The sequence below is a fragment of the Sylvia atricapilla genome, chromosome 5 (genome assembly GCF_009819655.1).
Source record: "Sylvia atricapilla isolate bSylAtr1 chromosome 5, bSylAtr1.pri, whole genome shotgun sequence".
NCBI classification, from domain to species: Eukaryota; Metazoa; Chordata; class Aves; order Passeriformes; family Sylviidae; genus Sylvia; species Sylvia atricapilla.
Genome location: NC_089144.1, coordinates 66,316,040 through 66,342,267, shown reverse-complemented (window position 1 = coordinate 66,342,267; position 26,228 = coordinate 66,316,040). Strand labels below are relative to the sequence as shown.

The 26,228-nt window shown below is 37.1% G+C and overlaps 1 protein-coding gene across 1 annotated transcript in view; it reads right to left on the bottom strand.

Annotated features, from left to right (window-relative positions):
* Positions 1–26,228, bottom strand: part of LARGE1 (LARGE xylosyl- and glucuronyltransferase 1) — a 277,165-nt gene that overhangs the window by 185,362 nt on the left and 65,575 nt on the right. Inside the window, exon 2 of the mRNA XM_066319909.1 lies at positions 15,582–15,768. Within this exon, the coding sequence (XP_066176006.1) occupies positions 15,582–15,687 (106 nt within the window). The 5' untranslated portion in view covers positions 15,688–15,768. The remainder of the gene's footprint in view (positions 1–15,581; positions 15,769–26,228) is intronic.

Genomic DNA, 26,228 nt, shown 5'->3' with positions numbered 1-26,228 from the left:
GAGATTATTTATTTCCTGTTCAGTGCAACCCAGGAGAGCTCTGTGAAGCAAATAGGGAATATATTTGCAAAGATACCACATAGGATTAGAAGGGACCTTTTCAGTTATTGAGCTCAGGCCCAGTTCTCCCAGGCTGAAATATCATATAAGCCCCTTCTTAAACAGCTTGAGTTTTGCATTAAAACTAGTGAGAGTTTTTTGCATTTCATTAACACCTCAGAGAGACTGTGTCAAAAATACATTGATCTGATGAACAGATATTTTTTCCCATTTGCATTCCTAAACGCATTATTGATCTGATAAAACACATTTGTCTTGCTATTAACTGTATCTGCTCATGTGAAAAGCTCTGCCCTGTCTTGTGCATTTAGAAAGTTCTCAGCCTGGTAAAGGAAAAACAAAATTCAGTCTCTCATCCTGACAACTAGCCAGGTCTATCAAGTTTTGCCTGTGGCTACTGACACATGTATGTCCCCTACTATCCTCCAGTATCAAATTCAACTTGGCTAGAAATATTTATTCGAAGTCCAAGATTTAGTTTCAGAGCAGTGACAATCACCTAAGAATCTACTATAGTGTATTAAGATTACTCTTTTCCATTATCCTTACCAACACTGATTTTAATTTGCAACTGTATTGCTCTGTTTAAAAAAAAAAAAAAAATCTGTGGTAAAAATTCCACATCTTCTGTTCACACTCTATCAGGACACTTCAAACTCTCATCTGTTTAGAGCTACTTCTCCTCTTGTCAAACTCTACCTAAATCTCCCACTGCTACAATTTCAGGCTGTAACTTGTTACGTTCTGATCAAATCCACTTCTGTATGCAATGAAAAGTCTAGTCAGCTTGCAGCAGTGAATACAAATGTGCAGTCCATGTCTTCCTGAGAATTTCACTATTTATCAACCTTTCTCTCTTTAATCAGCTAGAGAAGAGGATTGACCTTCTACCATATTCTTCAGGACAGTACTAAGAGACAGTTCTTTTTCAACAAACATCCTCAGAAATAATAACACAAACATCTTGCACTACTGGTTATGTGAAATTCTGATCTGTTTTACCCTACTTTTGCTACCTGAAGAAACCAAGACCTTCTCACTTACTTTTTTCTTCCAAATCCATAGCTGGCATTGTTACCATCAAATTGTTACCATCAATTTGGTAACAATATTCTGCTGTTTTCTTTAGAGCGAAATCATCTATAGTAGTTAATAGGAATGTGGTTTTTCCCATAGTCTGGAATTTCCAAGCCATTACCTCATTCAACAAGCCATCCTGAAACAATATTGACTCTCTCAGTTCTCTTTTCTCCTTTTCATCTGTTTCAGCATCCAGAAATGTACTTTTTCTTTCATATGAACAGAAAATAATTAACCAAAACTTATGTGTTATAGCTACTTCTTCAGTTTTTTTTGATACACTGGAACTGTTCATTAGAGTACACAGACAAAGTATGAGTTCCTTATCAAGTTGCAGTTATTGCCTTTACTTTATTCTAGTCTCCATATTATTTTTAACCACATAGCCATCAGTAGTCTTACTAGAGGGTTGATGATGTATAGCCTCTGCTCCTGAATTAGACTAATAATAAAGTGCTAGGAGGTCTAGAGAGACTTAAATTAGCCCTAAATAGTCCTTCCACCATCAGCCACCACCAAAAATGGCTCACTTACAGCACCACTTTTCCCCCCTTCTCTTCAATGTAATGCTCATCTAATGCTGTATTTGCTATTGAGAGAGCCAAATAAGCAGGTTATCCCTATTCCTTGTAACAGCAAATTCTCTTTTAACAATTATTAATGATTTCCTTTTCCTGTGCTTTAAAACACTGATTCAGTTAAATCCAGAAACGCTTCATTATAAACAAACATAATATTAACCATTGATTTGCAAGTTTGACGGGTAGCTTTTATGTTCTGAATAGGCTTCACATAGAAAAATTCCCAGTAATTTCAAAAGAAGCAAATCTAATGGATAATTTGGAATGTGCACATTTTCCCAGTGCTGACTCTTTTCACACATACATGATGCTCAAATACAAGATGAGTGTGCAGCCCAGCAGGGCTGCTTTTAGTGATATTGCAAATGGTGCTTTCATGACAGAACTCCACGTCTTCCTGACACCGCAAGATAATGCCTTCTCTTTTCCATATGAATCCACTTTTTTACTACATCCCACCACTTGTAATGCATGCATATCTTTTGCTTTGTCTTGTCTTCCTGCCTGGATTATTAAAAAAAAAAAAAAAAAAAAAAAAAAGCCGGCTTGCAAGTACTCCATTCAGCTTTCTACCAAGAAATTGTTTATGACAAGTGACAGTAACACTACAGCACTGTTCTTTCCCCATTCTTACTTCATTAGCTCCTCCATTCCTAATTAAGCTCTCACCTTCTGAGTTTTCACACCATTAGAACATCTTTTCTGCGAGATCCACTAAAAACAGGTTCCAACTCTCAACAATTCTGTTTGCGATTCCTACTCTGTCTTGCTGAAAATCTGATTCTTCCAACAAGCACCATGTAAAATTACCATGGATAATTTTTCCACCAGTGGAAGTCCTCCATTATTGTCTGCCTCTAACCACAGTGCATTTTACCACAGCTCTTAGATCAAGTATCTTATTTTAGTGCAATCAAACAGTAATTAGCAGAAAAAAAAATAAAATACCCTGTCCAGGAATGGCTCAGATTATTCCATTACTTAAATGCAGTCAAACAATGTGCCAGGACCTTAGTGGAATATTTCTAAACAAGATTCAAATAATAGAAGGTCTTTCTACTCATTGTACTGATGGATATGTAAGGTAAACAACTATTTTCCTATTAAATATATAAGTCTTTTCAAATACACCAATGTTTTTCTAAACCATTTGTTTGCAAGGGCAATACCTTGCCCTTAATAAAATCATTAAGGGAATTACAAGTCTCATCCTCCTCTGCATTCAGATATGATCACAGATTGCAGAGTGGTGTGAATGGGTTTTTTTTTCCCCACAAAATTGCCAGTACACTCTGCTTCAGATTGACAATACTATTCTAGATCTGGCTCCCCTGAATCAACTTGCAAATTAAATTAACAGGCTAATTGAAGAAAAAACAGTACTATTTGTTATGGACCATTTGGTGGAAAGGGCTCTGTCTTTTGTTTAGCAGTAGCAATTGCAATGTGTAACACTATTTTATTCTAAATTAATTACTAGACTTACTGGCCTATTGCGGCTTTAGTTTCCAAGGTGAAAAAGTGGCTATTAAGAGCAAAAAACTTCTTTTTAAAAAGACCATTTCTAATACGGCTCAGGAAGTTTCTGTGACTTGAAAACTTAAGAGGCATGCTGAAGTTCCAAGGTTCATGGCTCATCCAAGGTGAGCAATGTACATAGAGGCCTTTTAGGAAGCTAAAGTAGTGGAGTTACTTGAGTCATCCTAGCAGAATAGAATGAATCGATCTCCCAAGTACAAAAAAGTCCTGGCCTGGGGAGCCACATTTTCTAAGAGATTTTAAAAGGTAATGAGAGATTCTGGATTAAAGTTCTCAGGTGTTCAACCTGAGCCTCTTCAAGTTTGAAGGGACCTGTGTTTCAAACAGGAGCAATGCTGACTGAAAACCAGGCAGCCAGAGCCAGCAATGCAAGAACAGCAGCATCCACAATTGTGATCTGCTTAAAATGCTCCTTGAGAGGTTTCACATCATGGGCTGTTCAAATTAACGTGCAACCTCACTGTTCAACCAACAAATCCACTAATACATGAGGTCTATATGAAGATCATAGAGAAGACTAACCATTTTTCTTTTTAGCTCTGTGTGTTACATTGTCTTTGTCTGATTCGTTCCCTGACTTAGAAAACTGTAACCTCCTGCTGCTCCTAATGGAGACTTTCTGCTTTAAAAATTAGAAGATGATAAAACCCCTGAAATAGGGGGGATATGTAGATTGCACATGACCATCTATCAGTACTTCACTGTCTGGTTGTAGTTAACAGGTGACAGTAGCAGCATCATCTCAGAGAAGAATTTTAGTAAGTTTAGGGCTTCTCTGTAAGGTAAGTTTGTGCCAGTCTAAGAGACAGGCCATTTTGAACAGCTACTGCTATGTCAACTAGTCTAATAACCCACATGAGTGCTTTTATTAGTACAGGTGTCATTTTGGAAGCTGTTTTATGACATTTTCAATGTGGACTCTTTCTTGTCATCTCCTAATTCAGTGTGCTCCACATTATCCATATTGCACTGCAAATCTAACCACACTTCTCAGGCACAAATAAATAAATGCATATAAACAGGAGCTGAGGACAGGAAGGATAAGGAGTTTTTCAAGGGGAACAGTATCAAGTCACACACCAAAACAACAATTCCCATCCTTTTCAGCATCTTGATTTAACCCATCTTCCTCCTGAATACAATAAAAACTATGAGTTCCTGAAGTAGCTATGTTCAAAAAATAACTTTCTTCTCTCCATCTCCTCACAGTGGTCTTCAATTAAAGTCTAAATGATGAAATTCACTGAGACTGACGGAGGAAATAAAAGGAGAGAAACCACTGAAATGTGTCTTCAGAAGCAGGTTATTAAATTTCCTACAGACATCAGTGCAAGTGACAGCCACCAGAAAAAAGTGGCTTAGTGAAAAGAGAGAAGCGGAAAATTAAACTTCTCATTGGGCCTGATGATGATTAATATCTCTTCTCTGATGAGCTGCAACTGCTTAATCTTTTTGATTAATATCACACCATTGAGGTACAAATATGGCAGCTGAAAGGGAGCTCAGGCAAGTATTTAAAGTTGGGGAGAGGAAAAAAAGGCCACAAATAACAACGGCTTTGTTTTGCCCTTAAGTCTCTTAAAAGCAAGAAACTCAGTATGAAGCTGAGAGTCACTGTTGGCAACTCTGCAGTCAGGTTACCATGAGGCAGCTCTGGGCAAACAGAGTCATGCAGTTTAAAGGAGATAAATAGTAGGTTTCAATCGTTGGGTTAAGCGACTGCATTAGCATTCTACAGGAAAGACCACTTAATTCATCACATCTGCACTCAAGCGTGCACGAACAAGCAACTAACACCTTCACCCAACTCCAATAAGTTAGATAATTGTTATTTTCAAACTTACTTACCTCTGTGTATATTGGCAAAGCTTTGAAGGAAGTTAGCTGGAGTTCCCTGGAAACCAATAATTATGTGTAGCTGTGCAGATGGGTTTTCAAACTTGGTTCCTATAAGAATATTCTATAAAATGTAACCTCTCTGTTGAGATTTTTACCTTAAGCCCTTGGGTTTGTAATGCACTGAAGCAAGAGGTGAAATAGCTAAATCCATTATAGTTAATACAGCTAGAAAACATTCTGTGTGTATTACATTTCAGACCAAAAGAACCCTTTGTTAAAGTCAGTGTGGATCCCTTGAGACATACATTATAACAGTTTGATTAGCAGAGAATAAAAAGCAGACTTTTATAGCATTCATTCATCCGAAAATACTATTCCTGCTAAAGTTAACAAGCAAAATCATGGAGTTAGGTTAAATTAAATCCGGTGATAGGCAGGAAATACACTGATTGTGAAATATTATAGTGGTGGTATGATTTAAATACAATTTTAGAATGCTGAATGCCTTAACATTGGGAAAGAAATGGATGAGAAATCTCCCATGTTGTAATGCTGTAAAGGTAACATGTAAATACTAAAGTGATTTTATGTTTTATTTGGAAAATTGAGAATACAACACTGCTAAGTTTTTAAGACTTGATCCCACGAATAACTGCCAAATTAGTGTTCAAATACATCTTTTTTTTTTTTTTTTTTTTTTTTTCAATTTAATAAACATGCTTAACCTGCAACTGAAACTGATTTGATCCTTTCTGAAGGGTTATTTTTCACAACTGAAAAGGTGCAGTAACCTGGAGCCCAAAACAAACACTCTCCTTTGGAAATTAGTTTTTCTGGACTGGGATGGCAACTGATCATCCTGATAACTGGCTTCTACTAGCTATGGGAAATTTAGCAGTTGTTCTGTGCATTTATCTTTTTTTTTAAACAGCTCTAAGTTGTGACAGCTGTAGCACTCTCATCTGTAGTCCTCAAGGTGATATTTCTTGCAGTGCACTTTATGTACTGCAATATCTCATAATCATGATTACTTATTTTACATGAAACTGTTAAAATTATCCTTTTTTGCTTTTGGTAGTTTTTTTTTTTTTTTTCCATTTTTACTTCTTACTTTGAAGCCAGAAATATCTGGACAGAGATTAAAGCATGTATTTTTTAACAAGGCAGAATAATTTATTCAGAGATGTGCTAGAATCCTCCACCAGCTTCAAAATCAAGTTCAGAAGTCTGGCTAGAAGAACAGTTTTGGTGGACCTAGAACACATGGGTCAGGATGTAGGAATTACCAGCCAGCATAATTCTATCAATTCTACAATATAATACAGCCTGTGCTATGCAAGATGTAAGAGACATTGATTGTTAACAGTCACCATGATGGTAAAAACCTACAAATCTCCACAAGCCCACAAAACATCAGTAACTGTTCTGTGTAATTTTGAGAAGAATCTACAAAATTGTCTGTCGGGTCCATTTTGAAACAAATTAGACAAAGACTGTTGCAACTACTCTAGGAGAGATGAACTGACATATATGTAAGGAAAGGTGAATGATGAAGTAGGAAAAATTCCAGAGGAACTACACAGGAGTACTTTTTTTTATTTTATTTTACTCAATCACATAAGAATCAGACAGCTTTCACACTTCTTATTCCAGCTATTTCTTCAAGTGCTTTCCAACATGTATAATTAATACTATCCTATTAGCTATGGCTTTATTTCAACTCCAGAAATAATCCTCTATATATCACACAAATGGTGTGCAACACTCTTCGATTTTAAACCACACCAACAACAACTCCAATCCTTCGTCTAGAGAGCCAAATGTAGATCCTACTGTAGCACCAACAGCCCTAAATGCACTGGGTTTAATCTGCTTAGGAAGAACTATAACTTTGAAGGTGTGGGGGCCCAGGCTTCAGGGGCTAGATAAGAGTCCACAAGCAGCCCAGGCTTCCTCTGCTTGTCACAGTGGTGCATCTGACAACTCTTGTGCTTGCTCAACAACAGCCAACACAAGCAGGGCTGACTGGGCTACAATCACACTTTCAGTTTATTTTGCACATGCATCTTTTTAGTTTTCCATTCAGGACCTTGGTGTGTTACTAACCACAAGCTAGTAAGCTGCTTCAGGTGTTTAAAAGCTTATACTAGTGACAGTGATTTCACTGGGCATTTCAGAAGTTCAGGGAGCAGTATTCAGGGAGCAAACCACACACCTCTTCTTCAGAATAGGTACAGATATTATTACAAATTCACTGGAAAAAAGTATCTCATCGTGAAAGACTTTATTCATACAGTAAAATATTTTAACTGGGCCCACAATTATTTTTTTTAAGTAAACATACCAAACAGAAGCACAGGCTTCTTTGGATTGTGAATTTAATTTTGGAAAATGGGACGATTCTATGATTTTTTTTTTTGGTAATTCTAACTTCACTACTTTCAGCTCTTTCCCTCTAATTCCTTATCTCTGCAAACTCTGACATTTAGCAAATTCAAGGACAAAGAGAATTATAAAATTAAAAAAAAAAAAAAGAGAGATATAAACCCTTAATGTTTACATCCCAGACTTTGACTATTTCACAGAATTATAGAGAAGGGCAGTTGTACCACAGGTTAGAAAGAATTATTGTCACAGAATAGCTCAAATAGCATGAACAAGGTTAAACTGGAGGAGAATCTCAGGTTAAAAATGTATCAGTCTCCAGGTCATCAACTTTTCCTCTTTTTGTTGGCACCTACAAAGCTGAGTGAACCAGGATGACTGCTGTCAGACTATGTTTTTGAAGTTAGTCGCACATGTCACTCAATAGTCCAAGGATATCTAGATACATTAAAAAAAATCTCTTTCAAGTCTAGAAACAAGAACTGCAAAGCAACACAAGAGAGGTAAAACTTCAAGGGAAGGAAATAATTACTCAGCTGAACAATTCAATGGCTGTCATGTCTGAAAAATGTTTGAAAAGGGTACAGAGGGAAGAAAAGAGATGTGTTGAAGATACTGGAATTGTTAAGCTAAGCAGAATACCTAAAACACATCCACCCAATAACATGGTATCAACCTTCCCACTTAGTTGCTTTTCCTAAACCATTCCAGAACATAATCTGCAGAACATAAGAATGACCATATACAATGTTTTAAGTAATTATATTACTTTTTTTTAACTCCTCCTCCTTCTGATATTATACACAATTAAATAAATGCATATAATACCAAAAGGAGGTACAAATAAACAATAAATATTCAATAAATATAAAATTCAAAAGTACAGAAGGCACTTCAGATGCAATTTGCTGTCTAACAAGACAGATTTTGATTTCAAACTTCTTCCATATCTGACAAACAGCCTGCAAATTTTAAATACAAAAACGTCACAAAAATCAAACAGCCCAAATTAATTGTTCTGAGAATCAAAAACCGAACTTTCATTTCAATCTTTTAAAGCATCTCTTTTTCAGATATTTTTTCATCCTATGCTTATACATTTGTTGACCTGCTTGTCTGTTTGCCCCCAAAGCTCATTGAATAATTTCAAATTACTTTGCTAGAGGGAAAGAAGTCAAAGGTAACAAAGCTTCTACAACTGCCAGGAACAGAGAGAGAGAGAGAGAGAGGAGAGATGAGAGAAGCCAAACATTCTACCATTGAGAAATACACTGCAGCAGGAGCTCAGGATTTATTTAGATACCAGGAGATCCATATGGGAGCTAGATTATACAAATTGTAGGAAAAGCAACTTCAACATCAATCAACTGCATGGCATCAATCACAGCAAGTCAGGCTACATTAGTTCCAGCACACAAAGCAGTTCTGGTGTACTTAAAACTGCACATTTTGTTTCAGAAAGGCAAGTGCTGTTTCCTGGGGTTTGTTTTTCTGTTTATTTTTAACAAGACATTTAATCACAGAATTCACAGCATCACTAGATTGGAAGAGAACTTCAAGATCATCGAGACCAACCCATACTCTAACACCTCAACTAAACCATGGCACCGAGTGCCACATCCAGTCTTTTTTTAAACACATCCAGGGATGGTGACTCCACCAGGCAGACCATTCCAGTACTTTATCACTCTTTCCATAAAAAACTTTTACTAATATCCAACCTGTATTTCTCTTGGCACAGCTTAAGGCTGTGTCCTCTCTTTCTGTCAGTTGCTGCCTGGATAAAGTCACCAACCCCCAGCTGACTACAACCACCTTTCAGGGAGTTGTACAGAGTGATAAGGAGTTGTAGAGAGTGATAAGGTCACCTTGCTTTTCTGTTTTATACTAAAAACCATGTTTTGACTATGAAGTTATTAAGTACCTATCTTTGAAACAGAGGAGGAACAACCAGTCGTACTGTTGAGTTTTCCACACAGCCCTAGCAGAATTTGGGCATCCCTATGTCCCTTCCTCTTGGAAGAAATTTGCTTACTTTTGTGTAATGCAACTTTTATAGATGGCATTTTTCCCAAAAGTTTGTTCAAAGGAGGAAGACAAAGATGAAGCAAAACTCTTGAGAAATCCCATCAATCACATTCATTTAGCTGCTGTTACAAATAAGCTGGCCCCTCACTCCTGTCAAAGAATTCCTTTTCATTCTGACCTTTATATTTCTGCCAGAAATGACAAATTAAGAGCTGTCTAGAAAAAGAAAGCCAAGAGAAAACTGGTGTTTAGAAGCAAAGAAACATTCCATCCAATGATGAGATTGTAGAGAGAAGAAAGAAGGTAAGCCTACAGCTCACTTTGCTTTTCTGAAAGCATGTACTTAAAAACATGAGCATCAAAAGAAAACATGTGCCCTCTGCGCTGGAATTCCAAAAAAACAATGCAGACTTGCTTTCCCTTGGCACAGCAAACTGACAAAAGAAGTGGCCATTGCAAGATTGATGGCTTCTTCTGAGATGACAGGGTACAGGTTTAAGGACATGAACTCCTGGCAAGCTAAAGGAAAAACAGCACTGATTTCAAACTTTAGGGGGCTGAGCAGGAGTGGACATTACTAGCTAAGGATAAAATTGCATTCCAAAACTCTAAGTTTAATCAAAAAAGTAGTTGAGAAGAAAAAATGTTCTTCCATTTGACCTCCAAAAGCTTCTCGTGATCATGGTCTATTTTGGATGACACTCCTGGCATAAGGCCATTCTTGTTTTGGTACAGAAACTACTTCAAACTTCCTGTCACTGCTCACAAGAAGGCTGTTTATTAATAAAATGGAATGGGGAGTAAAACTCTTTTTCAGTAGTTACTTATTAATTTTATTTTCTTAGATAACGGACATATAAGGCTTCTCAAGTCTCTAAAGCAAACGTGGGGTCACTGACTTCTAAGGTAAAGATGATGAGCAGAGAACGAGACACAGCTTTTACAGCACGGACCTTCTGGTCCTTTATCAGCATTCTCTATCACCAAATCACCAGGGTTTCACAGAAGGACAAGTTTTCCAGGAGTAACAAAACTTTTCATAAGCCTGAGGTCTTTGCTGTCATAATTGATGTTACTCTTGTAGGATCCCCAAACATATCTAAGAAGGGATAGTGATGGCAGTAGAGATAGAGGTGTTTAAGAGCAATTCTCTATCATCTGAAATAAATGTAAAAAGAGAGGAGTAAGCCAGCATTATTTACTCCAGAATGGGAATGAAGGGGTGGTTTTTTAACTAAGGATAGCCAACATTCACTGAGCATACCTCCTGTAAACCTGTTCAGATACTCATCACAGTAGCACCCTTACTTACATGCAGAGGCACCCTTTCAGTACTTCTTTTCTCAGAACTTTATTAAACAGAAAGGATCAACACAAAGGTGGAAGCTTCTATTTTAAATGGACACTGGATTAAGTTTTCTTGTTTAATCCTGTTGAGACACATACCAGATAAAATTCAGGCCAACTGAAGGAAATGTAACAAAAAAGCAATTCTATGTTTTGTGCATTTTTGATTACATTGTCTGTGAGGGAATTATTTTCTGATGTTTGTTCAACACTTGCAAGTGTCTGACAGACATTTTAGTAATTAATTATTTGTTTGCCTCATTCTATGAGCAATTTAATGCAAGCATTAAAAGTCTGGGCAGTTTTCATCATGTGCATAGATCATGTGATAAACTTTTGGCACTTAACTGAAAAAAGCTGAACCCCCAGAACCAGTTTTTTGAGTCAAGTATTCACAAATATTATTTCAAAATCTACTTCTCATGAATATTAAAACTGGATAGTCATTGTTCCCATAGACAGTCTTCTCAATTAACATATTCACTAGAATATGGAAACATACACAAAAAGAGTGTGAACAGCATCAAAGTGAATCCATTTAAATACTAAGATGAGTATTTGCAGCCTTCCTTCAATTTATTTTATTGTATTTTAGGTGTTTGCCCAACGCTGGCTTCAATCACGTCTCTACAGATGACTTTGACTGAAATGAATTGTCAGGGAATGATAATTGCCCAACACTGGAGTGAAAAGAGGACAATCAAGGAAAACAAGTGCCAGGAAAGAAAGCAGGCTCTATTTTTTAAAATGCTACCCGAGCAGTTGAAAGAAACCAAAGTCAACTGCTCTCTCATAGACTCCCTACAGCATCTCACACAACTTTTCAATTTTTCATTTTAAGGTTATATTATTGGCTCTCTCTTTCCTGGGAAATATGTTCTACACAGGAACTCTGCACACATACTTCAAGCTTTCAGCCTCAAGTGGATCCACCACACTGGGACTAGCAACTCTAGTGTATTTTCATCCAGGCAAAATGGGGATGACTGTAAATCTGCTCAGGCCACACAGCCACACTGCAGTATTTTCTTTCTTTCTTTTTTTTTTGAGGAATCAGTAATCTAGAAACCATCATCAAATTACCGTTCCAAATCTCCATTTTACATGACCTTCATGGTAAGGAGGATAGAAAACTGCTGCACGTAACTTGGAAAATTAAGCTATTTCTGGAGCTACCACTACTTGGTGAAACAGCTATTTTCTTTCTAATGAAAATTCATCATGTATTATTTGATTATTTGCTTTCCCCTGTTTTAAATGCATTCAAGGCACTTTTGTCTTTTGAATATAATCTAAGAATGTTGGAACAATTAACTTTTTCGTTCAAAGTGACAGATAACTGAAATTATGCTGTCCTTGTGCATTACTAAAAACAACAGTAACCAGCTACATTTAAAGGCTATACAATATTCAATATCATCTTTAATATTCTGCTTCACAACCTTAACAGACATTTATACATGACTAATGAAGCTTTTAGTAGCTACTGCTGTCACAGCTTGAGCAACACCACGTCCAATGAATACTCTAAGGGAAGGGTCTTACTGGAAATGTCTGAGTGACAGCAGTGAAGTAGCAGGGTGCCATGTACTTTCTGACAAGAGAACAAAATCCAAAATAAAAAAAAAAAATAAATTCTGTCTTAAGGAACTTGAAACTATTTAAAAAGCAGTAAGGCATATTTTATATTACAGACTCACAAACAAAGCTTTAAAAAGGTTTCTAATGCGATCCCACTCCCATGTTATGCAAAATGAATAACTTAAGTTCTTAGATATAAACACATGGATGAGTAATGTAATTCCTAATTACCTCAAGGATATATGAGGCAAACACAGCACTACAGATGTCATACCAGAGACTTGAGTCTAGAGCCCTGAAACATACAAACAAAGAAAAAAAAAACTGCAGAAGAACAAAAATATCTCCACAAAATTTTCTGCATTGACAACTCAGCTAGGTCAACCTTTAAACTCAGTGAATAAAAGACCATGGTGACTTTACTGCTACATGTAGATATCTTCAAACAGAAACACTCCCAGGCCTGGCAGGGCAATTGGATTCACCAAGAGTAAATCATGCTTGACCAACCTGACTGCTTTCTGTGATGAAATGACCATGAATACATGACCAGTTGATGCAACTCCCTTGAATTTAAGCACAGTATCCCTGTTTCCAAGTTGGGATTTTACTGTGTATACGGGTGGACTACTAGATGTGTGAAAAACTATCCAGAATGTTGGGCTCAAAGGGAGATGGTACCCATTCATGGTGTGTCTGCAAGTCCATGTGTTCTCTATCCTTGGAAGTTTTCAAGATGCTGTTGAATAATGGCCTAAAAAGTCTTGCCTCATTCCAAAACCCACATTGATCTGAGCAGGAGTTAAATGAGAGAACTCCTGAGGTCCCTTCCACACTGAATAATTAAATGTGTTTACGAAGCTACTAGGTATTGATGACTTCTTTAATTTGGTGGAGAAAAACCTTACAAGAACCACTTAGTCAAATCTAAAACCAGATGTACTGAAAAGGAAATTTCTAGCCCTGTAATTAACAAAAGAAACAACTGCCAGGGAGCAGAGAGGACTCTACATTCCTGATGGTTTAAAGGCACAATGCTGCTGTGAGGAAATTTGTACTCAGTTAGAGAATCATAGAATAATACAATTGTTTATGATGGAAAAGGCCTTTAAGATCATCGAGTCCATCCATTAGCCCAGCACTTTCATGTCCCCCACTAAACCATGCCCCTAAGTGCCAAATACACACATCTTCTAAACATCTCCAGAGATGGTCACCCAGCCAGTTTCCTGGGCAGCCTGTTCCAATGTTTGTCAATCATTTCCATAAAGAAATTTTTCCCAATATCCAATCTAAACCTCCTGTGGTGCAACTTCAGACCATTTCCTCTTGTTCTGTTCCTCACTACTTGGGAGAAGAAAGCCACCCCCACCTCACCACAACCTCCACAGAGAGCTCAAACATGAGTGAGAACCACTGTGGAGGAAAAAAAAAAGTCTTGTAAAATAGAAAAACAGTATTAACTTTTTGTCCATTACACCTACAAGTTAAGGAAAATGTTAGATATTATTTGGTTAAATAAATATCTAACAAACCTTAGGTTTTAACCAACAAAGATTAAATACCTCCCATCCAAAATGAAGAAAAAAAGAAAACAGATACAGAAAAATAACCAGAAGAGTTACTACTTGTATATAATTTCCAGTCCTTTTCAAGTGCAAGGCTTTGTAACAAGTAATCGGCTTTGTTCCCTGGTTTGCATTTAAGATTAATTCACAGTGAGATCTTTAAGTCACTTCAAATACCCTGTAGCAGCAAATTTCAAGATTTGTATTGAGTACTCTGTGAAAACAAAGGATTGTATTTGGAGAGGAATTTAAAACACCATGGCATTATCAATTGTGGACACAATTAAAATAGTCATTATGACAAAGCAGTATAATATTCTTCTAAAAGCAAAAAGATGAGGCCTGCATTTGTTCAGCTTTTAAAAATCAAATAAAATCAGTACTATTCTGCCTGCTAGATCATTATTTTTAAGTATGCAGCTAGCACCCCTTGTATTTCCAATTTAACATGAATCCCGTTCTGGAATGAATTCATGGAGTTACTGCACATTAAGGTAAAATTTTAAGTACTTGAATAAATTCACATGAACAAATATTCGTACATGGCATATAACTAATTCAGAATTGTGTGCAACACACACTGAAAACCTTTACATGTTCTTACTTGTAACATAACATGGGAACCCCTTGTTTCAAAACACAGCACAGACTCGTCAGCCAAGAATACATAAAAGAAATTTGACATTTTAAACAATACTTTTTTTAAATTATCGAACTGTAAACTAGTGACTGAAAAGTTTTTATAAGGTTGAAACACCTTTCCTCATGCTAAGGCAACTACAAAGGCTGAATGACTTTTTTTTACTGTTGCCAAAGGGTAACATACCTATGGCCTGACATAAAATGCTTTACCTCCACAATAAATAAAACAAACAAAAGCCACAAAGTAGCAAAAATCAGGAGAGCCAAAATCTTTGAATCTCACCTAACTGAAGTATTACTGCTGAATGCCTGTAAGGCCGGGAAAAAAAAACTTTTTCAGACAGGCAATTTAAAAGACAAAGTAATTATTCCAAGTCTTGTTATAAAAAGTGCTCATTACATAGCTGAAATTCAATGTACCTATAAAGGGGAGGATTTCCACCTAAAAAAAGAAGGGGACACAAAGACATTCCAACTAAAATAATCCATTGACATTAAGGTGGATGTGGATCCAAACTATTTTTATGTAAAGAAATCTTATACAGATATTCATTGATTTTCTATGTTCAGCATATCTGAAATGAGATGTTAAAAATCTTACAGGGCATAGGATAGGCCAACTTTTAAAAATTAGAAAATATAGAGAAAAAAAATAATAAACTGGGCAGGGGGGGAGTTGTTGCACTTTTTCAAAGTTCAAAGGTGAGTGGAAAACCATGTAATTGTGGCCAGCAATTAACTCAGCAACCTCAGTAGTGAGAACACAGTAAAGAAGATCCTTTGTTGAAATCTGCACCTTGGGAACTATTTCGTATGCAAGCCAAATGAGATTTATTTATACAAAATCAATGATGACTGATCTACATTTGTCTGCCCAGCTACAAATCATTCCACACCCCACCACCCCCCTCAGCCATTATTCTTCTCCTACCTTCAAAACTCCCAGCAAACAGATAAATCCACATAATGGCTGGGACAAAAAGGATGGTCAGAGAGGCAGCCAGGAATTTCCGTCGCCCTCTGCAGATCCCAAGCATTCTCTCAGGAGTGCAGAATCCCAACCCAATGCTGTTCCTATGTCGGAAGCAAATAGTCCACAGCCTCCCACATATTACTCCCTGAAAAGGAAAGGAAAAAAAAATATTTCAACAGCTTATCTCTCTACAGGAAGTTATAGACCATGCCAGTGTTCCAAAAGAGTTAAAAGAACAGGCCTAAAAAAAGGGCTACTACAATTGCAAGGTGGTACCCATTTTAAAATCATCCAATAGTAAAACAAGTTTTCCAAGTCAAATTGACAGTAAGTCAATAAAGCACATCACCTAAATACACACTAAGCTCCATCTTACCAAGAGATGTCAGCTTTATTTGTGGTTTTGTCCTCATTTTACTCGACAGGAACTCTGAGATCTTTGATGCCCACGTGTGCTGGGGTCCCATCACAGATAAGAGAAAGCCAACCACGTTCCTTCACCTGCTCCCAAAGAGCAGAAGTCACCCCACTGAATCAGTGATCTGTCTGCAGCTGGTCATGAACTCAAGAGTGTGAACCAAAAAAACGAAAGCTGAAGTTTGGGGGTAGAGGGATGTTACTGAAATTACCCACTTTGCACATCAAAAAACAGTGCTGATGAACTGCTGTGTAAAAGGGGAGAAGAGAAAGTGCAAAAATGAGCAAGGAAATATCTTTATTCACACAGTGGATATCAGGAACTTTAGACTGTATGTCATGAGAAAAATGGATTCTGCTGAATAACACAGTTTTTAATAGGAAAAAAATAATTCTGATCCAAATTTAAAATAATTGTTCTGCATTTCAGAGGGGCCAAGAAAAAAAATACATGATTTTTTTTATTCACAGGAAAATGAGTATTCCCACACCAGTGCTGGCATGCAGGGCATAAAAATAATGTTTCATATTGATAGCAGGTTTTTTTAAAAGGGAAGGAAAGGCTAGTAGCAGACAAGTCAGAAGAGGAAAGAGAAGTATTAAGTCCCTGCAAATCTACATCAGATTTTGTGTGAAAGGACTTGTTTTTCAATTCTAAGGATAGAAATGTTCTACAAGAATGACAGGGAAACAAACACAGACTCTGGTAGTACAGGGTGTTTAATAACAGTGCCCTTTGACTTATGCTTAAAGTAGCAGTAGAGCTGATACAAGGAATGAAAGCATCTCTATAGTAACACGTTAACAATGGCTGCTGTGTGTCTTGAGAGTGTCTTAACTCTACAACTCCATACATATTGCAGTAAAAATCAATTCTGAAATTAAATTACAGCAGAAATGAGAATGTAGACGAGAGAAACAGGTTCAGACAAAAATCTCTGGTGCTGGAGATACCTGGCTGCAGTAATCAGGCAAACTTACAGCTGTTCCTTGAACATTCAATAGAGCCCACTCTACTACACTACAGTTTAAGAGCCCTGATAGTACTCTGACCTTGGAATTGATAAAATGGACCAGAGCCAGCACAAAAAGCATTCCATTGTGTCAGCTTTTCAAGACAATGAATGCCTCACACCACAGAGATTTTGCACAAAATATGTGGGCAGAATTAATACTACAACTGTGGTATTAGAGTACTTTGTGTTAGACAGAGACACACATTTGGTAGATAAATTATGGAGAACTCTTATCTTTATTCACTGTATTTGGATAATGATTACATTTCATTTCTTTTCCTTACAGCACATAGCTTGTGCAACTTCTCTGAAGAGAGTCCTTTACATGCCTACTTGAAAAACACTTTCCCAGGCTTCTGTGTTTATAAGCATGTATATTATGAGATACACAGAATCACTTAGTCTAACTAGGAATTCTCTTTTTCCTTAAATGTACTGGCATGCACCACTGATATCAGTCTGTGCATAGAAAAATAAACCTCTGAAAATATAAACTCCCAAGCACAGTCACTGGCAAATAGCCACATCTTGCAAGAAACATGCATGCAATGGCTATATACTCCTATCAATGACACGTGTAAAAATTACAGGTAACAAAGTCAGAGTCAACACCATGTTTCTGAAATCACCCTGTTAAAAGTATGCTGATACAAGTTTCCACAGCAATGACATACAGACACTGAAGTCTAGAGTTATATACCGCTGCTAGTGAGTTAATTCATCCTGGGGTGGCATCTTTAGGAAATTATTTGATTTTTCCTATATATTCTTTTAAATAACCATGTAAGTTAAGTTTCTGAACAGGTTGATATGGAGGATGGACTCCAGCTTTTCTGCCCTACTCTAACATATTGAAAAGGTATAAGGCAAGACACTGAACTCCCAGTTCAGCTGCCAAGGAAAGGCAGGAATGTGCCAATTTCGGTTTTCTACAAATTGTCATCCTTCAGACAAAACAGCCAAATCATTTTGCACATTGATGCGTATCCTCTATCTAACTAGAAAAACATTAGGGAAAATCCTTAACAGACAAGTCAGCTTGTGATGGATCACCCTAGGAAATGTTAAGACACTTTTTTTAATAGTGCTTTAAAAGAGCCATAAACTAGTTCAAATTATGCCTCTACTATCTCCCCACCTCTGCAAAGTTGTGAATAGCATCTCTCTTGGGTCTTAAATATTCATTTTTAGTGTATAAAATCACAGCACCTGCTGAGTACTTTTATCCAAAGTAGACGATGCATCATGTGCAACTCTTACACAAGCAATTACATAAAACTTCCATGAATGGTAATGAAGATTCTTGGCTTACAGGAAGAGCTTTGGACTCAATCATTTATTCACTATTGGCTTCACTCAGAAACAATGTTACCTAATATACAGCTGTCAAATAAATTGAAAGAAGACATTGCAGCTCTTTTGACTTAGTTTTCCTTTCAACAGGTGCCAGATTGACATCCATCACAGAAAGAAAGGGATTGACAACACTGGTTGGAGCAAGGACTGAGCACAAAACAGTTGCACATTTCTGCCGTATGGGTCTGCAAATGCCTTTCAGAATTCTCCTACAGTCTCCACTGCTCCTCATACCACAGTCCTACTGAATCAGACTGTTACCTGCCTAAAAGGTCTTAGAAAGCAGTTTCATGGTACATGCCAAATCTGAAGCTACTTCAGATGTGACATTGTTGGCACATTCATCTTTTCACTAAAATGGTTCACTTCATTTACACAAAGCCACGCAATGCTCCTCCTGATAGTTTTCAGTCTCAACAGCTGTGCTAACTAAACACCTGTTAGAACATCTCAGAAATACATAGCATGAAACATATTGGAAACAAAACAAAGGATGAAAAAGTACCTGGCCAATTCAACCACAGCATCCAAGTGTGATACTCCAATCAAAAAATATCCAGTGGTCGCTCCTTACTTGTTGCCCAATGTTGGTATTTTCAGATCTAACTGACTCACAATGAGCATCTGCAACTGTATCAATCTTTAGTGGGTTTATCTCAAAGCAAGGGAGACCAAAATTAGACCAAGAGTGAAAGAGAGCATTTGTGTTGGCCATTTCAAACACAGTCTCAACTACACCCCTCCAGACACAGTTTTCTGCCTGTGGTACAGATACTAAAAAGTGCATGCATTGCAGGATATTGTTCTACCTTGCTCTTCAATTGTGCTCCAAGAACATGATATAAATGTATTTTAGAAATCTGATTCAGCAAGTACTACCCACAAAAGCTAGTGGCATGTACATCGTAAGCATTGTGTCTTGCCGTCAGTGGGTCAGGCGCTGTACACTGCTAGGACACACCAGTTCAGGATTTATAAAAACCTACTGCACAGAAACAGCTCCACAGACTGCTGTGACCTCGGGCCAGCTCACCCCTCCTGACTGCTGCTAACAGTGCTCCAAAAGGAGCTTGGACAGCGCCAGTGTGCGGGGTCACAGCGGGAATTAAAATAATTTGGGGTTCTCATTACAAAGACTTACTCATCACTTTCTCACCTGACCAGAATGACCTTTCTTACCTCCACATATAGCCAAATACTTCCATTAGCTACAATAACTTAACAGAGCAGTTTCTTTGTTTTAAATTGTGGATTATCTCCTCAGCTAAGCATGAAGCAGCTCTCAACCAGTATGAGCAGCACATATATTAAAGTATGTAACACAACACTAATCACATTGGTATTCACTTTCTATATGTTTGTTTTCTTTAATTACACTATGAGAACTCGACTGTCAGACATCCAGGAGGAGTTCAGTGAAACAATGGAAGTAATTATGAAAACAAAAATCAAACACAATTAACTAGATTTAACTGCTCCACCATAAAAAGCTTTTCTAACTGCTTCAAACATTTCCTTGCATATGTTACAGTTAATCTTTTCCCAGTAATCTTCCATTTGTTTTTAGAGCCACTGGAAATAAATATATACAGTTAAAGCTGTTTATGCAGCAATCCTGTGCCTTGGCTTTGTTGTGGTTTTTAAATTAATGTTATCTAATTCTTTCTGCTCTTACAATCTCTCTGCTCTCTTTCTGCACACTTAGAGTCACAGAGGCAATGAACAATTTCTACTGTAAAGTTTTTCCCTTGGCTCTGTATCAATGCAGCACTCATCCCTTATGGGAGATTTTTCAGATTTTTGCCACACTCAAAATATAAATAATGTAAAGTAAAAAACCCAGTATCTTATGCATTATTTTTCTGGGTGGTGGGTTTTTTGTTTTGGTGGGGGTTTTTTTTGTTTGTTTGTTTTATGTTGATAATGAGGGTTTATAATGAGTTTATTCCTTGACAGTCAGATTTTATCCTGCAGCTTTCTGGTCTTCCCATTATGGGGGCTGGTTGTCATGTGACATACACTGCAATATTAAAGAGAAGTTTGGTACCATAAAGGCAGGGTGCAGAGTAAACCCAAGATTAGGAAATACAATATGAAAAAATTAAATGGTAGATCTTTATTTAATTAAACATCTGTTAATTTTAATTGTCTAAACCCAGACAACTCAACTAAGTACAACACAGCCACTCACTCCCCCCACATTCTTCCAGTGGGACGGCGAGGAGAATCAGAAAAGGGGAAAACTCACGGGTTGAGACAAGAACAGATTGATAATTCAAATGAGGTAAAATAATATTATTACCATCATCACTATTATTACAACAACAGTAACAGTAACTGCAATGAAAAGGAAACAGAGAGAGGAATAAAACCCAAGAAAAAGCAAGTAATGCACAATACAGTTGCTCATTACTTGCTGACCAATGCCCAGCTTGTTCCCAAGCAGCAGTCAGCCCCTTCCAGTTAACTCTCCCATTTTATTTACTGGGCATATTGTCATATGGTATGGAATATCTCTGCCCTTTGGTCAGCTGTCCTGGCCCTGCTCCCTCCTGGCTTCTTCTGCAGCTCCTCATTGGCAGTGCATGGGAAACTGAAAAACCCTTTTATTTGAATAAAAATGATTTCGCAATCAAAATATCACGATGTTATCAACATTATTCTCATGCTAAATCCAACACACAGAACTGTTACAGCTACTAAGAAGAAAATCAACTCTATTCCAGTCAAAACCAGGATAGTTAATGTATTCCACTTCTCACATTTTTAGAACAGAAACAGCATTTTGAAAGAGAATGCCATCTCTTCTCACATCAACCTCTTCTTCCACCCAGAAGAACTTGCTACAGAAACAAATCTAAGGTTCCTTTCGTTCCCACACTCTGAATTTCCTTGGCATTGGAGAACCTCACCCCAAAATCAGACTCCTTAATCCTATAGTATCATGACTTTAAAGTAAGATTAGGATTACACTCAAACTCAGCATCCACTTCACAAGTTCTGTGAAGCCACTTTATAGTAGAAGATTACAGCAGAGTTTCCAAATGCTACCAAATGTACTCTTTGTCAACTACTTACAGGGAAGCACTCCTATCTGTAAGAGAGAAAATAGCCAGTAAGCTGACAGCACAAATGAGTTCTGCCTTGGAACTATGCTAACTGTTTCAAGGGTACACAGGATTGACATCTTTTCTGTCTTCACTCAGCACGTGCTGTGGCTTAAGGAAAATTCTATTAGTGCCTTGTTAATCGAAGTTTTCTAGAAGCTTCCAGCTGCAAGCAACACCACCACAGGAATTGAATCTCTCCTGACAGTACTCACAGAGAGAAGCAAATAAATAACATCCTTTCATATTTTCATTTCCATGTACTCCTTTACGTACGTATATATATATACACACACACACACTTCTAATAGCATTCTTTTTTCCTTTCAAGCCTACATTTCCATTCAAAAGAATGAAAGCCAGTAACTTCCAAAATTCTTATTAAGGAATGAGACAATCTAAGACCAACAGGACAAGAATCTTTTCCTAAGCCTCCACTAAAATGTCACTGTTAATATGAGGGAAAATAAAATGCAATCAGTTGAGAAAAGAGAGAAGCAACAAAATACAATCATGAGAGAAAGATCAACCTTGCCTGTAACATTTCCTTTGTAACCAAATAATTATACTTCACTTTTAAAGCAGCTACTGGCCTGTTTTCTCAAGGAGTTCCAAATAATTATACTTAACTTTTAAAGCGGCTACTGACCTGTTTTCTCAAGGAGTTCTCCAAACCCCATCTTTACTCTACTTTCTCAGCTGTATGGGCATACAGCATCAGTATTTCCTGACTCTCCTCCAACTTATCTAAGGACTCAGCACAATTCAGAGAAAGTGAAACAGAGCCTGGCTTAATTTTTGTATGGCAGAATTCTAACAAGACCCTATGTACACATACTAACAGTACCTTCGAATTTGAGATCCCAGTGCCCCTGAGTAACAAACATAGTGCAGACTATGACCAGCCATCAGTATCACAAACATGTGATTCGGGATATTTCAACAGAAGAGCATTTCTCCTTCAGAATCACAGAATCACAGTCTACAGTCAGGCCACAGCATTATTACATATATGAATTTCAGAGTTATAAAAAAGACAAAGCCCCACACCTTTCCATATCTAAGCACCTCTACTGAAAGCAGTGGGAGAAGGCAGTAGATTAAAAAAAAAAAGAAAAAAGAAAAAAGAAAAAAAAAGTAACATGCTATCTGCTCTAACCACGAAGAAAACATCAGTTTATTGCTGCATCACTGCCCTTCCCACCTCTACACCACAGCATCTTTCTACTTCATAACCAAATAGAGACAAGCCATGGGTCAGGGCATTCACTGTTGTGCACATAAACCACACAGAAAAGAAAATGTTCTTTAAAACAGGAGTAGGGCACTATGTGCATCATAACCCTTCTCCAGAATTTTTATGCTAATATTTTGCTTCTCAGCTGAAGTTCTTGGATGCTTGTTCAAAAGCAGTGTTTACCTTCATTAGAATCCACTATGTATAAAGCTGCTCTAACAAGGAAATTGATTAAAGATTCATTAGAAAGTTTTGCTCAGGAGAAAACAATTATTTCTTGAAATGTTCCTCCCTGACCAAAAAAAAAAAAAAAAAGAAGAAAAAAAAAAAAAATCCATCTCTCTACAAACTACAGTCCTATTATATAAAATTTTTAAAAACACAACAACCCCCCCACTTTTACTGCATACATATTGAACTACAAGCTAGTTTTACATGGGAATTTATAACATGCTTACATAGTTATAGCATGTTTACAGCAGCTACTTACTTGTCAGATGGAAATAAAAGTTGGCATCGTACTTAGAAATTGATATTTATTAAATATTGGCATTAAATTAAGCAAATTAAATTAAAAAAAAAAAAAGGTGAGAAATGGTGGCTCTCTCCTCAATTCTGAGGTAAAAAGGTTGCAGCTGAGGAGTGCACAGATCCCGTGGGTCAGAATTTAGTAGTGCAAGCTGGTATTGAGTGACAGGAGACACCTGGCTGCAGCACTCAGTTAATGGATGTTTCAGGTGTTTTAGGAAGGACTAGCCAAGAAGACCAGGAGGAGGAATTGCTCTGTATGTGAGAACAGCTGAAAAACATGAAGCTCTCCTTAGGATCATCCCCCTCTACTCAGCAGTGGTGAGAAACACTGGAATGCTGTGTCCAGGTCTGTGCTCCCCAGTACCACAGCCAGAGAGGCTGCAGAGCCTCCATCCTTGCAGATATTCAAAACCCAACTGGCCTCCAGCAACCTCCTTTAGTTGACCTTGCTTTGAGCAAGGTGCTGAACTAGGCAATCTGCAGAGATCCCTTCCAAACACAACTCTGATTCCTGATGCCACAATTCTGTACCCAGCCACAAAACAAATAGTGGCCATTTAATGCAAATACTCAAAATTCCAACTAACAGTTCTTCTACTATGCATGAATGAATGTGCACATAATTATACTGAAACACACATGAGAATTCCAGGTTAAACTTTTAGCTAGTTTAAATCAATACAGTTTCAGTAAGATCAATTCAACCAGCATCAGTTCACAACAAATACAGACTAAGTCTCTCAAACTCGATAAAAAGTTGCATTTTTTTCATATAAGCATCAAAGTTCTCACTTCATTACTATACATTGCCTAAATACAACCAAACCCACAGACATTTTTATCAGACTTACATAAAAATAAAACAAATGTTGAAATGAAAATTTCAAGAATTACTGGTAATTTCCTATTTGAATAATCAAGAATCAAGAAATAGGAAAAAAAGTGTGATGTATGGAAATATGTGACCATAATCAAAAGCAGAAGACAAATCTTTACAATCACAGTGCTGCTTTACCAAGCACACTGTACATTCTCAATAGTCCTTTGATGCTACTGCAGAACATCAAATAGCACCTAAAATTGTGAGCAGCCCTTTTCATGTAAGTTTCCTGCTGAAATCCATGTTTCAAGGTCTAGTATTTACTTCTTCTTAAATATTATACCATCTAAGTGGGCTTCTGAGGACTATATATTTCTGCAGGCTTTCTGAAGACTGAGTGGGTTCTCCACAAATTAATGGGAAAGGTGCTACACTCAATTTTACCTGACAGGGAAGCAAAGCTCTTGCAGAATAATTTGGTGTCAGACACTTTTATAAGTAGGAAAGGGAGCTGTGGATTTAGGTTATTTTACATAGGATGTGTTCTTGAACACTGGAACAGGGCTTGACAAACTAGAATTTATAAACACAGGTTCCTCATGGCTTCTAATTTAGTACTACACAGATTAACATGGGTATTAGAAATGGCACACGAGTTTTAATTACAAAAGGAGTATGAAAGGTGTTACCAAAGCTAAACAAAGCTGCAGAAACCAGCCTCAAGAGGAGATGCTGGAAAAAACACTTTCTAAGAAATCCAAATTTTCCATGTGTAGAGTTAGGATTTCAATAGAATCAGAAAAGTTCAGGTTGGGAAGGGACCTCTAGAGGTCGTCTAGTCCAATCCTCTGTACAAAAGCTGCATGAATAATGCTCTTTCAAACCAATATAACCTTTGGAGAGCTCTTTACTCTTTATTTAAAAACTACTGTCTGAGAGAGGTTGGTTTGCCTGGAGAAAAAGGGCAGTGGGCTCTGTGTCCTATGTTCTCTCCATTTCCCGAAATTGAAATTATTTTCACTAAACATTTCATTACATCTCTGTGTGAAAACTTCACTGTTTGTAATTTCTACTGATCTCATTATCATCAGCATTGTTTTCAGAAGTTACTGTAATTCTGCAATTAGACAAAGGTGCAGAAATAATAAATATAAAATATTTACTAAGTCTCTTATAAAGAAAATTAATACACTGAAAAGAATTGCCTTATTCAAATGCACCTAATTAACAATTTCAGTTTAAATTTGATTACAATTCATAACTTTCAGGGCAAAGGGGAAGTTGCCAGACCTTTTCTAACAAAAGAAAAAGAGGATAATTATGATGTTGAGGATCATGAAAGGATGTAGAGGAACATACAGGCATGAATAGGCATGTTATATAAAACAAAAGCATGCTTTGCACTGGCTGGTGGAGATAAGGGCGGAGAACGAGAGAGGATGAACAACCTCTTGTTCTCTTTCCTAACTGCTTCTATATTCTAATATCTTTTAAGACAATTTGACTAATTCTGTGTCTGGCAATTATGGATAAGATCAGAAACCAAGCTACTCTCTAGTACTTCAACAGTGAGTCTCATGAGAGCAGGACAACGACTGGGTAGGAGTCTCAGAGAAGAGTTTAGCTGAAAGAGATCCTTTCTCTCAAGTCAGATTGTTGTTGACTGGATAAAAATATTTCACACGAGTGAAACAATCAAGCAGAAATGACGAAGTTTTATTATGAATATTCACACCTTCAAAGGAAATTCTTCAGCTTTCTATACTGAAGCTTGATTTCCTAGAACATTCTACATATTAGACCTTTTGTAGTTTAAAACCAAGACATCTTTAAATATGTCTTTATACAAAAAAACTACAAACACACATATATAAATAGAACTACAACTGATACCAAAGCCAAAACAATGCACTTGAACTACATTTTTTAAAAAGTTAGTCTAAGCAATGGAGTTGTAGGTAAAATAATTCCATGTGTACCAATATTCTAATAACTTTGCTCCCCTGCTTATTCCAGATCTGTGATGTGCTAAGGTTCTCCCTGTACCTCTTAGCTCCTGGGCTTCCTTTCAGAGTGAGACAGGTAGGTTCCTCTGACACAGAAGCAGGGGAATTTTTGAAC